The following is a 14466-nucleotide window of genomic DNA, read 5'->3' on the forward strand; positions in this document are numbered from 1 at the left end:
GATTGATCAGAACAAGAGAGTGAAACTGAAGAAATCTTATGATGATTTATGCCGAATACATTGCAGTATGTGTTGCATTAGCAATTACATTGATTGATATATTTTATGCCCTGCAGCTTGAAAAAAACAAAGTGAACGAATAGACGATTAAAAGTATTTATGCCAAATATACTGGAGTTATAAGTACTAGTGTCAGCATACTGCCCATAAGTGGCCTGACTAACCCCCCCCCCCCCCCCCCCCCCCCTCCCTGTCAAGCATCATCTGTCTACTGGCATTGAAGGATGACTAATAAAAGAAAGGGAAGTGTGTGGTGGTTTGTTTGGTTTTGTTTTTGGATATAATAGCACTGTCATCTGTTGGCGATGTTGTGGCACATTTGCTCTCTGATAGACTGCAAATATATATATTTTTGTATCAATGACACTCATCTTAAGGAAGGAACATACAGACAAAAAGAAGGATAGAAGAAGATGGCGCTGAAAAAAGATGGAGATGACAGAAAGGAGAGAGAAGAAAAGAGTATCTGTCATCACTTCATTAAAGCTCTCACAACCACTTCTTCAAAATAGCATTGGCAGCCTGGTCATCAATGGTAATGACCAAGTTCACTCAAGTAGCATAGTTTACTCCAGTCTCCTTGTTCATACACACTTTACCTTTTTCCCCCAAGGGGTGGGAGGGTGGTTATAAACATGATATACTCCCCATATCAATTTTTATGGATATCTGTACATTAACAATTCATACATGAAACACACAAATAAGTATGTTTCTTTTTCCAGGTTAACATGATGAATACCATTTCCTCTCCTCCTAGAATACCTTACAATACTCTCTTTGTTTAATAGCAGGACTCTGTAATGAACAATTTTGAATTGAGGAGTAAAAACTATTGATAAATAATTTCCATGTCCAGACCAATCATGCAAATGTGCACAACAACAAATACATCCCAAATTGCAGCCCTTAAAAAAAACTCCTCAGAAGCACTTCATTTCCTTTGATGATGAAATCCAAGGGTCTAGATAACCTAATAACCCACAGGAGAATTTTACTGCCAGTGAAAACACATATCAAAATGACTGATCACTGCCAAAGGCGAGCAATTTTCTTATACTCGGTACGCTGAATGTTGTCCACAAATATTGTAATATCAATGGGGAAATCAAATATTGAAATGATGGGAAAATAAGAGCTGATCCTGCTCGATATATTTTCTGTAGTACATGATGACACACAAATATGAGGGCATATCCTTCCTTACTGTTGTGGTCTGTTTTTGATCAGAGGTTTTTTCTACTTCTTCTTTTTTTTAATCAATTCACAGCCTTATGATTTTGTCATTGTTTACAAAATATACAGGAGGAAACTTAATGTTTATCACAATGTCTTCTCAAATTCCTTTGCAAAGGAGTACATTACTCACATCTGGAAAGTCCAGAAACAAACAACATGAGGCATGGATACACTGACAAGTTGTTCTTACTAAGACCCATTTCTGAATCAGCAGTATTCATTGAGATATATGACTAGAATGGTGTGCAGTATGCCTGATGGAAATCATTTGGAACTAGAAGACGACACTGAACCAACCAAAGCGTGCTTTTTAAGGATTCTCTTGTAATATTATATACCCAGTTGCTGATGCATTCCAAAAATACTAGCCCTCCCCCCCCCCCCAAAAAAAAAGCCCAATAACCAAATGAAAACCCACTGTCCTATCATTTCAATCAAGCTGGCTGTAAGGTGTATTAAGAAGAAAGGCAGCATAATTCTTGTAAGTGAAAAAGGAATATTATGTCATGAAGAGGGGGGGGGGGGGGGGGATGGTGGATAAAGATTTGTTAAATATTGTCACACAGGGTCAGTTCCGTTGTGTTTCACTAAGTAGGCATGCCTGAGTTTAGATAAATATTTGTGTGAAAACAAAAATCCTCAAATAAGCAACTGCCAGCAAGAATTGATGTTGGTGCAAGAGTGTGATGTCATTTCGCATCTTCCCCCCATGAAAATCTGAAATGTATCCTATACTCACACGACAACCTCTTTGTAGGCTAAGAAGAATGGTGGTTACATTACAGTGGTCGATGATAATATTTGCAATTTCATATCGACGTCAAGCGATTTGTTAACCATGCCAATATGTGGTACAATGACACAAGTAATAAGCTTTGAGTCACAATCACAAGGACTACAAGGGTAAAAGTATCACAACATCAAATCACAAGGCGTATACAATTTTCGATGCTATCTCACAGTGAAAACACAAAACGATTGATTTCTCGCCAGTGGGTGGTTTCCCGATTTTTTTGCTGTGTTTTTTGTTTTTTTTCCTCTCCCCTTCACTCATTCTGCTGCATGGTGGATTTTTTCCCTTTTCGTGATGTTCTGTACTGCGTTACGACTTCATGACCACCCTGTGGTATGTGTGCCACACCTCCTTATCCTCGTACTTGATCAGGTTGTAGACGCTGGAACTTCGCCAGTTCTCCAGGTACTTCTGGACAGCGTCCATACCTTCCATCACCTCTGGGAACTGCAGGGAAATTAGAGGGGGGATATAAAGTGGTGGCGATGCTCAAATGTCGGACCAAATATTGCTCAAAAATGTGCATTCATAAACAATTTCAATGCAGATTGCGCTTACAGTCAAATTTCATAAAAGCATTCAATTACTAAAACCAATCAATATAATATTTTTCTGCTTAGAACAGAGTCGCTGACAAAATCTTTTTCGTGGCACAATTTTTTCACTTACACTTGCCAAGGACAATAGAAAGAATATGTACACCAAAAATATGCCTTTTTGGACATTTATTTGAATAGTTATTTATAGCAAATAGTCTGATTTCACAAATACATAGTACATAAATGTAGCCCGACCTAGTTAGGGTTTATGACATGAATGGCTTATAATAACATACGGGACTTGGAAATTCTTTTAATGAAGAAAAAAATAGTCGTGTTAACTTTACAAGAAGCAATCAGTTAATTACAATAGAATATGGTATGCACATTGAATCTACAATGTACCACATATCTGTAACATGACAGATAATCAGCCAAATGAAGTATCGAATGTTCTTTGCTTTTCTTTTTGTTGTACAGACGAACTGTTAGTGATAAGCCTCAGTATGTAGAAGGCCCTTCCAACTTCTCATCTTATGAAGGTAAGACATAGGTGGCCCATCATACTAATGTCGCTTCCTGTTCCTAGTTGGAGGTCTGTCTGTCTGTACACCTTCCAGACATGATTAATTCTTAAGTGGGCAACACACAGGCCATGGAAACTACTCATCCGAGTAAAGTTGTACTACAAAATGTATGACAGCTGTCACAGGCTATGAAAGGTAGTTTCTCTTCCCCTGCAAATGGAGGGTAGCCTCAACCACTGTTAGCATGAGCTCGTATCTTAGGTATCTTCAGAGACAAATTTCTTGGAACGTGTGAAGATCTGCTCTCAGGACAACCTAGCAAGGAGTGCAGAGAGCTGACCCATTTCTGCGCACTCATCTTCTTCAGGCACAACCTAGCATAGGCTACATTGTGCTGGTCAATCTCCACAGAACTTCGAAGTGCAGGCCACTCCCATTATAACACAGTCCTCGGGACCAGCAGTTTTCTTTCATTATATCAAAATTTCAATACATTCAAACAAATAAAGCGTATGGAGATATATTGATGATAATTTTGGGGCCTAAACTTTACTTTGTTGTATCCAAAATTTTGTCATAACCATATTCATTATGACGGGAATGCACTTCTTGGGAGTGCGTGTCCATCTCCTACGGCAATCAGACTCAGGATGCAAAAGTGCTGGCACATCTCTGAGGAATCTCTCAAGGGGTAGGCTTCCTGAACAATGCACCCACCTTTTCATGGAACAATTGTAGCAGCGGACAGAGCTTACCTTGAAGAGCCTGCAGGCTACATCAACACGGTGCAGCTTGGGCAGCAGGTCACAATCCGCCAGGGTCAGTTTGTCCCCTTCAAGGAAGAGTCCAGGGCTCAGCTCATCATCCTCAGACGTGTCCTTGAGAAACTCGTCCAGCTTCTTGAGCTCTGACCGTAGTCTGTTGATCAGCGTCGCTCGCTTGGCCTTGTCCTGGTTCTTCATCAGCCTGTCAGTGATGGAAAAAAGAAAAAGAAAAAGGTTCAGAAACCAAGACTAGAAGAAAGGAGAAGTGATTGCTAGATAGGCTGGTCCTCTTAAATTAAGATTTTGTTTCATATTGTAAGATTGATTCACTGCACATCTCCAAAGACAGTTAGTGCTATGGAAAACAAGAGAGTGATGTATAAGTAGTTTCATGTTTTGAATTTCACTATTCAATGATGCATGGTTTTCTGCTGGGGGTTGACTTGGCTCAGTAGTACAGAATTCGCTTCACACAAGGTCTTTGGTTCAAATCTCAAATGTGATCTGATCTTATAATGCCTATCCAAGGATCTTGATGGTGACCATGCACTGCTCATAGATATTAACCAGACTTTCATTAACAAAATGTTTGTGCTTGATGTTTTGCGTCAGTGTCCTCACAAAACACCAGGGTTGAATTCCTTGCAAAATTTTGCACTTTTTGAAAGCTGGTTTTAATTTTTTTTTTTTTTACCTGCCTGTGACTACCCTATAGCACTTCCTAGCAAATTTTCAGAGTGCCACTTAAAGCAGAGGAAACTGAGACCTCAGTAGCACTTTATGGCAGCAGTTGACAGTGAGAATGGAGACTCACAGGACGGTGAAGCCCTTTAATGCCCAGGGCATAGATGGTTTCAAAAGAATGTGTACATCCATCACTATTTTTGAATGGTAGGCTGCTTTAACTCATTCAGGACGAGTCCCAAGTATTGTACTTCGGCAACCCTATCCCAAATGCCATAGTACAATGAAAGTGTTTCTCTCATGACTATGTTCCTCTGATATACATGTATAGCTTGCATTTCATGTGGTGATTGATTAGCAATCAGTTTTCCCTACTGGATTTGGGTGTAAATTCTAAGTTTCTGTCACTGTTCTGTGTGCAAAAGTCATGCCTTTACAGTAACGTAGCTCTTGGTCATTTGAAAGAAAATCAATCATAGATTTGACATGCAATTTACATCAAAGCAAAGCTTGGCATTTTCTTTACAACTTTGCGCACCACACGTCCAGCTCAACAGAAATTTGTAAAAGTTACAAAGACTTGAAAAATAAAATGTTTTCTCGAAGTATGACTATGTTGGTGTCTCTGAATAATGTGGCACACAGGGGTTTTCCACCATGGCACATAAAGAGTTAATAAGGTTGTGTAGATGCATACTTAACTTCACAATGAAAGCAACTCCCATTATAACAAAGTCCTTGGCACCGGAAGTTTTCCTATGTTATCAAAATTTCATTATAGCCATACAATGTACAGTAAAGGATGATTAATACAAATGATAATTTGGGGACCTCATTTTTACTTTGTTGTAACTTGCATTTTATTAAAACCGAGTTCGTGATGACAAAGTGAACTGTGTTTTACTTTGTACTTATACTTGTCATGATTTATAAGCTGAGAAAACTAGAAATGTCGCTACAGCGACTGGTTATACCCCCGCCAAACAACATTTCATAAGCTTTGGTCAAAACAACATTTCATAAGCTTTGGTCAAAAAACTGAGGAAGTAGTTAAATCCGCAAGATCTTTCCTTGATCTTCTGCCATTAATATGCCATTACCATGGCAACGTACTTTCGGGTACTGTCGAAAAATGCGTCTTGCACATCTACAACCAAAGGCACACATCTGTACCAAGTTTCATGGAAATTGGGCAAAAACTGAGGAAGTAGTTTGCAACACAAAATTTTCCATCATTTTGGCTCATAATATGTGAGCTGTTACCATGGCAACATACTTTTTGTCACTGTCAAGAAATGTTTCATGCTGACCTATATCCTAAGACAAACATTCAATATGAATTCCATGAGAATTGGAAGAACACTGATGAAGCAGTTTTGCCATGAAGCATTTTGCCCTATATTTCACCAATAACATGCCGTTACCATGGCAACGCACTTTTTGCCACTGCGGAAATATGTGTCTTGCACATTAACATATTCAGATGAACATCTCTACCTAATTTCATAAAAATTGATCAAAAACTGTGGGAGGAGTTCACGACGCAAGATTTGTACCCATTTTTGCCCATAATATGCTGTTACCATGGCAACGTACTTTTGGGTACTGTCAAAAAATACGTCTTGCACATCTACAACCCAAGGCACACATCTGTGCCAAGTTTTATGGGAATCGGTTGAAAACTGAGGAAGTAGTTCGCGACGCAAGATTTGCAACGGACCGACCGCCCGACCGCCCGACCGCCCGACCGTCCGCTGATTCCTATAGACCAATTCAAGCGACTGTTCATGGAAGTGCGCCCTCTTAAGGCGACGCCATAACTGGGGGCCAAACAGGCCGGGTCGACAAGAGCCCTGCGTGCGTGGCAAGGGTGCCAGCGGCAGCCAGTGCTTACATTGTACATTACCACCCGGCACCAGCCGGCCAGCTAGCTATCTCTGGCGCTGGCAGCGATCGACGCATCTGGCTTTGTGACAACTAGAGTCTACTTTTTTTTTTTTGCCAGCTAATTAAAAATAAATAAAATTAAACAACTTATGCCGACTATGAGCGAATGGGTAGATGACATACAGCTGTAGCCAAAGACTTGAATTTCAAGGTAAATATCGGTACGATCCGTGAATGTTTGTAGACTCTATTTCTTTGGCGATGACTTGGGTACTCGCATGTAAGCCCTGTATATTCACATTTGTGTAAGAGAATAAAAACGGCTGAGGCAGGCAGACGTCTTGCTAATAAGCCTAGGCTGTTGACAAGTTAACTGATGTAATTAAATACAAATAATGAATAAGAATCTTGAGCTAGATATGGCGCAAAAAATTGCAAGCTATCAGTTAACTTAACCTTTTTAGGGCAGGCTTTTGCCTTTACTCGGGAGTGTCGGGCCAGCAGGGTAGAATCTGTCTAACGTTAGATCTTGTCTAGAAATCTAGGCAAGAGTCCAGACTAGATCTAGACCTATTGACTTCTAGAACCCTACATCATATATAATTTTTGGTTGTCGATAACTTCAGGCAAGCCTAAGTAAACCAAACGGAATATAAATCTAGGCGTTTCTAGGCCGTATATGCCTAAACTTAAGTAACGACTACGTCGCCTGATGTCTAGAACCAAAACCTCTACTGTTTTAGGTCTAAGTAACCTTGCATAACATCACGCTAACGCCTAATATCATACTCTACAAAAGTGATTTTAAATCATACTTTCTTAGTATGATTATGAAACGGATGTTTGCCACCATCCATGGTTTAATATTTATAAGTATCACTTTATCAAAAGTCAAATTCAGAGTTCCAGGCCAAAATTGAATAGGCCTATGGTCAATTCAGTGCTGAACATTGAAGAAGTGAAAACAATATAAGAATTTAACGCATCTTGAAACATTTATTTAGCTGTAGTGTAGGCTGTAAAATGTTTGTCATAATAATAAAGTCTAGCCAGGAAGTGTATTCTAACTTTGGCAAGTAGGACACCAAGGATAAAAAAAAAAAAAAATCAGTGAATTATCAAATTCTTGATCTAAACTTATCTTCTATTCGCATGAACAACATATTTTACGAATATGCAGTGATAACCTAATTAAATAGAGAATCTATTATAGACATAGTTTGTTTCGAAATCTGTGCATTTTTATACCGTTGTATTTCACTTAATTGTCTTTAATTTTGCCTTAATTTATCATGCGTCAGCGGTGTCTGAATTTCACATACTGACGTGCAGCTTCCATTTCCATTTTTTTTTTGTGTGTTATTTATGCATCCAACAACTGCACAATGTGTTTTCCTGATCCTTCCTTTGAAGCTTTCAAAGTAGATCAATATGTCTGAATCACTCAATTTGTCCAAAAGAAAGGCATTAAAAGCCGCTGAATAACTTTTCCACAGTGAGTAAACAATCACAATATTAGCGCGGCGCCGGCGGTCGCCGGCCGCGGCGCATCGGCTGCGCCCGGCTAACTATGCGCGATGGGTACGCTAGGCTGCTGAGCTGCAATAGTGCAACTCGCTGGGTAGCTAGCTCGTTGGAAGCCCCCGTTGGCCCCCAGTTATGGCGACCGTTATAGCGCCGCTAGCGGCGGTAGGTGAATAGGTCATCGAAATTGAATCGGTCTATACCCCCTTCAAACTTCGTTTGGCGGGGGTATAATAAATTGAACTGAACTGAATTGAAACCCGTTCCATACAGGAACCTGGTGGCCTGTGTATTAAAGTCTATGGGGGTTTCAAAATTCTGTATGGAATGGGTTTAAGAATCGACTGCCACACTCACGCAGAGAACTTGCTGAAGATGTTGGAGCCAACCTGCTTGGCCCTGGGGTTGCCATTCTCCAGCTTGGGCTGGAACACCATCTCCAGGTAGTGCTCTGCCTTGATGATGTCATCGATGACCTTGCCCTGTGGATTCTCGGTCTGAACGTTTGGGTCGATGAGCACTGGGGGCGGTGTGTTCCCTGCAGGATGAACAACAGTGTTAGCCATGCTCCATTCACAGCGGCAGTATGTTCACATTTCGATCAAGCAACAATTTAAAGATAGTCCAAAATGTCAGTGAGCAAACCCATAATGCAATGCTGCACATTGGCACTGGTCCGATGGTCCAGGACCAGTAAAAATCACTGTCGGACCAGGAACTTTTTTCCTGAATGGACCGGTAAAAATTGGAAAAACTGGGTGCCTACTGGTTTGACAGATAGGTCGGACTAGTAGATATTGAGTTTAGTGTGCAGCCCTGCCGAAGGACAAGATAAGAGGTTTGTCTATATGACTGCAACATTACTAAATCTTGTGATCATTGTGATCAATGAAATGTAACATCACCATAGTCGCAAGGAATCAATTCTCTTTCATCAAGGGTTGTAAAGTCACCAAAGCATTTCATGCCAACATGTCGGTACTCCTTGAATGATGTGTATAGCTTTTATTTTTCCCTTCTCTTCAACCTCCTTCTTATTGCTGTTGGTATCATACATCATTATTGTTATCATTTTCACAATCATCATCATCATCATTACCATCTAATTTCACCTACACCTACTGGTATACACTGGAAGTACAGAATTATAAACTCTGTACAATACATGGCCAGTATGGCCTGCACAATCTGCCAGTGGTATCCTGTTGTGAGTCCATCCAATTCATTGGACATGGGGAAAATAAGGATAATTTCTCACAAACTCATAAAAGGCAGAATCCAATTAGGATGAGGTGCTTGGCATGAGAAAATATACATAATTTACGAAGTGATGTGGATCATCATTCATCCAGTCAAGTGTAACCTCCAAATTTTTCAATCAGAAACTAAAGGAAACACAATTATACTTACATAATTTCATTGTCAAAACCTACCTAACATTTTCTTGTATTCTGCCGGTAGAATTTCCTTGTTGACCGTGCATACTTGGTATCTAATGTTCTTCAGGGTGATGATCATGAACAGTCGCTGACACAGAGGGCAGTCTGCTATTTTGTTTTCTACGCCAGCCTGCATATTAGGAATAAACAAGAGGGATATGAAAATAATTTAATGCACATTTGTGTACTGTATACGCCATGTATTTCGCGAGTCTAAATTTTCGCGAATCAAGGATTCCCGATGATTTCACGAGTGGTTAAATTCGCGATCATGGAGCCCTGTACTTAACGGAGAAGTGTACACGCGTACGTCACATTCACATCGGGATCAGAGTCAATATTTTTGTGTGTCTTTAATTTCGCGAATGGCACCTGACTCGCAAAATTCGCAAAAATGAAAACCTCGCGAAATATTCGGAGTATACAGTATGTAAGTGTGTTTTAAATCCAGGAAACTGTTACATTGTATGATCTTACTATAATACTGTAGACTATCAAAATGATATGATCGTAGGACTTTTGTGCATAAAGCATGATATCAACGATTGTATATTAATCCAGCTTTAATACTCAGGTAGATGTACATTGTAAGTGTGAACATCTCTATGCAATATGGGTAGAGAAAATTTCACATCACCCAAACCAAATTACAAGAATAAATGATTTTAATAAAGTCATTATAACATCGAGGGCACAGAAATCAGAAAGGTTACTTATAATACACACACACACACATACACACACACACACACACACACACACACAATGCTAGTGAAAGGCAAGCAGAGATGTAATGAAAGCGTTAAATTCACTCTCAGGACAACATCATGTTTATCAGGATTTGAGTGACTGCACGTAAGTGAATACCAATTTCTATCTTTGTTCTCTTTTCCATACAGTTGAAAACAGATGACAACATGTGAAATAAATGTGATTGATGTGCAAGTCAAGTGGTAACTTAAGGAAAGAAATCATCTGCGATATTTCATGTTAATACAATGTACAATTGTAATAGCTTACTCCACATACATGTATGGCACATCAAAAGCATGTTAGCAACAGTATGGAATAAATATCAAACAAATGTCATCATATGCTGCGTTATTACAGATAAAAATACTTTTTGCATGTCCACCCTTCTGTAATGACGGCTCACAGCAGCTCAACTTGTACACAAATGTACTATAGATACAAAATGTGTGTGTGTGTGTGTGTGTGTGTGGGTGTGGGTTGGTGGGTGGAGTAGACATTTATGCATAAGAAAATTGCTCTCCCCTCATTTCATCAAAACTATGGTCCAGCAAAAATACATGTAATCACAATCCTCAGGCCACTGAGCTGAAATCTTTGTGGCTTCCCTGTTGTGTGAATATCATGGTTTTTACAATGCCACTCAAACCTCTGTGTGGGTGGTACCACTTCCAACAAAGGACACAGCAATCATCAAGTGCTATTAACACTTCCAGAAAAAGGCCAAACAAGTACTATTTATTGGCTTTCCATAATATTGCACATGACTTCACATGATGCGAAATGCATTTGCATCATGAAGGTAAAGAATAAAGGTTGTTTTTATGTAAATATCTAAAAGTAAACAGAACTGAAAGTGTCACTAATAAAATCTAACTTAAAACCAGTTGATGTACAAATATTTTGTGGATCATTAATAATTATCAACCTTTGATTAATTTGGTAGCTTTGTGAGATCAGAACTTTCTGTCAGGCTTGTTAGAGTCCATAAATTTGCATCATGCCTGGTCTATTTCACAGTGTCAAATCATACTAGAAATGTCGCTATGGCGACTGTTATGCCTCCGCCATAATGCATGATTCTCCTAATAGGTCTAAATAGTACATGTGGACAATGTGTGATTACATTTTCACAAAATTGGCAAAATGTTAAAATGACAAGTTTGTCACAAATGTGTTGAATGCTCACCTTCCTTGACCTATATATGAGAGCATGTATTTGGGATTTACAGACTTTAACTTGACTTTGACCCATTCATATGTTTATGTATTGAGTAAAGGTGCGATTTCTGTATTGAATAGTAAATTGTTACCATTTTCATCTGGCCTTTGACCCTAAAATTCATAAGATAATCACTGTAAGGCAGAAGATGCATAAATATGTAGTACGTTTCAAGATAGCTTTAGCCACTTCCGAGATATGGAGGAAAAAATCAGTTCAGCACTTTCACTTGATCTTAGACCTTTTTACCTTTGAGGCAAAAACAAAAGAAGAAAAAAAAAACTTTCCAGAGAATCTCTATTAGGTTAAACATGCATACACCTAGTGTAGAAAAATAATAATCCTGCTGGCATTGCGTAAACATGAGGGAAATAGTAAAATTTTGAAGCGTTGCCCTTGACCTTTGACCCCTGACCTTTGACCCCATGATCCCTAAATCCTCTAGATAATCACTGCCAGTCAGTACATGCATATATACTATGTTCCATATGAAGATACCTTGAACAATTTCCAAGTTACGGAGAAAAAAGTGAAGTTTTAATATCTTTACTTGACCTTTTGACCTTTGACCTTTGACCTCATGACCCAAACTTTCACCAGAGAATCCCAATTGGGTAATGCATGTATACACTAAGTTTCAAGAAAATATCTTCAGGCATTGCATAGGTATGGTGGAAATAGTGAAATTTTACGTATTTGACCTTGACCTTTTGACCTTTGACCTTTGACCTCATGACCAAAACTTTCACCAGATAATCTTAATTGGGTAATACATGTATACACTATAGTTTCAAGAAAACATCTTCAGGCATTGCACAGATATGATGGAAATAGTGAAGTTTCATGTATTTGACCTTGACCTTTTGACCTTTAACCTTGAGCATGTGCACCCAAAAGTTGATAGGCACAACTTCACCCCCTAATACACATACATGCCAAATTTCATTAGGATACCTCAAAAGGTTTTGATAGTTACCTTGTCCACAAAATTCATTACGGACGGACGGAAGGACGGATGGACGGACGGACGGACAACCCGAAAACATAATGCCTCCGGCACCACTTTGTGGCGGAGGCATAAAAATATATATATACCAATGTGGGGTATACACATTCTCTCTCTCCACTCCCTTTAATCTACCAACCTCTCTCTGGTATGTCACATTGATAACTCTTCACTGAGCCATATCTGTGACCAAACACATAAACCATGATAATTGCCAGAATAGGTTTCGACAAGGTCTGCTTTACAGTTGGCCATCATTTATACAACTTCATATCTCTGGAGTCGGTATAACCCATGTGACATTTAATGGACCCTTAAATTAAAATGAAGTGTATTTTCTGTTGTGCAATCACACTGTTATCACCAGCTACAAAGGCTCGGATGCCATCTCAGCAGAGACCCCAATCAGTTACATGACTAGATCCTGCCATTAATGCCCTCATTAAGTATGATGTACATTTTACCTGCCATCACCTACTGTACACCGGAAATAAAACAACAACAACCTGGATGATTTGGCAAGTGATAGAACATCGCTGTCACACAGACATTATGAGATGAATGTGTGACATTACACATGGGATGCACAAGAGGAGACTACACCCACCCCTATTGGTTGCGTGTACACTGGCCATGTGGGCACATTAATGAAGAGAGCATGGATTCACATACTGTCGTGCTCCATGTGTGCTACTGTGGCTACATCGTACAACGTATGTCGGGGATACAGACACGGATGCACAATAGTGAGTGTTGTCCCTGACTCTCGGAACATCATCTGATCCTACATTTTAGTGAATCATGCATCGCCAGGCCTATACTTTAATATTGATGTCAGCCATTACATGCTTTCTGTATAGTGCACACTAGGCTAAGAAAGCAATCTTTTTTTTTTCTTTTTCTTTTTTTAACACGCTGAGGACAGACTGATTTTGCTACAACACGCGTTTCTGAGTCTACTCAGGACTCATCCTCAATGGGTTAATAGGCCAGGGCATTGAAAAACATATGTACATATTTCAGGCAGATCACTGAATTTAGAAAAACAGCAAATGATATGTACCACACAGAAATATTCAATCATATGCTCCATACAAAAGAAATGTAATGGCAAATTCTATAAACAGTCATGCAGTAGATACATGTACTACAAAATGTACACTCCTGAATGATACAAGTGTACAAAATAACTCATTTAGAGTAATACAGCTGGGCAAACTGAATAGTGAATGTTCAATACATTCAGATGGATGAAGGTTATAAAATTCTATAGTTTTTGCAGACATGTTTTAATCAAACAGACAGATCCTGTTTAGTTCATGTCAAGGATACATATTTGGTGTATCACATATTTGTGCACAAATCAGTGCATGATTTACATATGCCAGGGAATAGAATACAACATTGATGAAGCTCAGGATCTCCTCTTTCACAATTTGACCTCCACTAAATAATATCTGGCAGCTTTTTACTGGTTTTGTAATGCCAGGTCATACCCTTGTCAAATAAGAAATGCAATTTACATGTACAGTCACCAGTTCCAAATGTACAATAGATCAATTTGGTGTCTGCAATATCAGGCACTATTTTATTTCCTTGAACTCTCCGCCAAATACCCCGCAAGAATGCAATATCATAAAACAAATATTGACTACTTATCGAGGGTTAGGTCAAGTGCACATTGCACAAACTCTGTGTGGCTTGCTACAAAGAGAGTGCATGTCAGTTCCCATTCACATTCTTGCGTTAATGAATGACTTGTTGCAGTAAAGTAAACTGAGGCTTAGTGACTCAAGATTTAACAATTGAGATCTGAAAATATGCACTGACTAAAAATTGGTAGCAAAATGAATGATCAAAATTTGAAATGGCAGGACTGCAATCAGCTACAGAATGGTACATGTACCAAAAGTTTCATGGCCTGGGGCTGTGCTCCCCTTAGGCTTGTGGATACAAAATAAAAATAATGACCATAATCATAATCATAATCCCATTAAATCATAATCATAATCATAGTTATAGTCATAATCAT

General features: G+C 39.1%; 1 protein-coding gene across 1 annotated transcript in view; it reads right to left on the minus strand.

Moving 5' to 3' along the window:
- Window positions 1-263: 263 nt before the first annotated feature.
- Window positions 264-14466, minus strand: part of LOC139708640 (chloride intracellular channel protein 2-like) — a 31947-nt gene continuing 17744 nt past the window's right edge. The window contains exons 2-5 of the mRNA XM_071620579.1: window positions 9451-9586; window positions 8375-8555; window positions 3914-4124; window positions 264-2539 (exon numbers count right to left, since the gene is read on the minus strand). Of these exons, the coding sequence (XP_071476680.1) occupies window positions 2402-2539; window positions 3914-4124; window positions 8375-8555; window positions 9451-9586 (666 nt within the window). The 3' untranslated portion in view covers window positions 264-2401. The remainder of the gene's footprint in view (window positions 2540-3913; window positions 4125-8374; window positions 8556-9450; window positions 9587-14466) is intronic.

The sequence above is a fragment of the Diadema antillarum genome, unplaced genomic scaffold (genome assembly GCF_040938485.1).
Source record: "Diadema antillarum isolate AM-2024a unplaced genomic scaffold, OU_Dant_1.0 seq00001360_RagTag, whole genome shotgun sequence".
NCBI lineage: Eukaryota > Metazoa > Echinodermata > Echinoidea > Diadematoida > Diadematidae > Diadema > Diadema antillarum.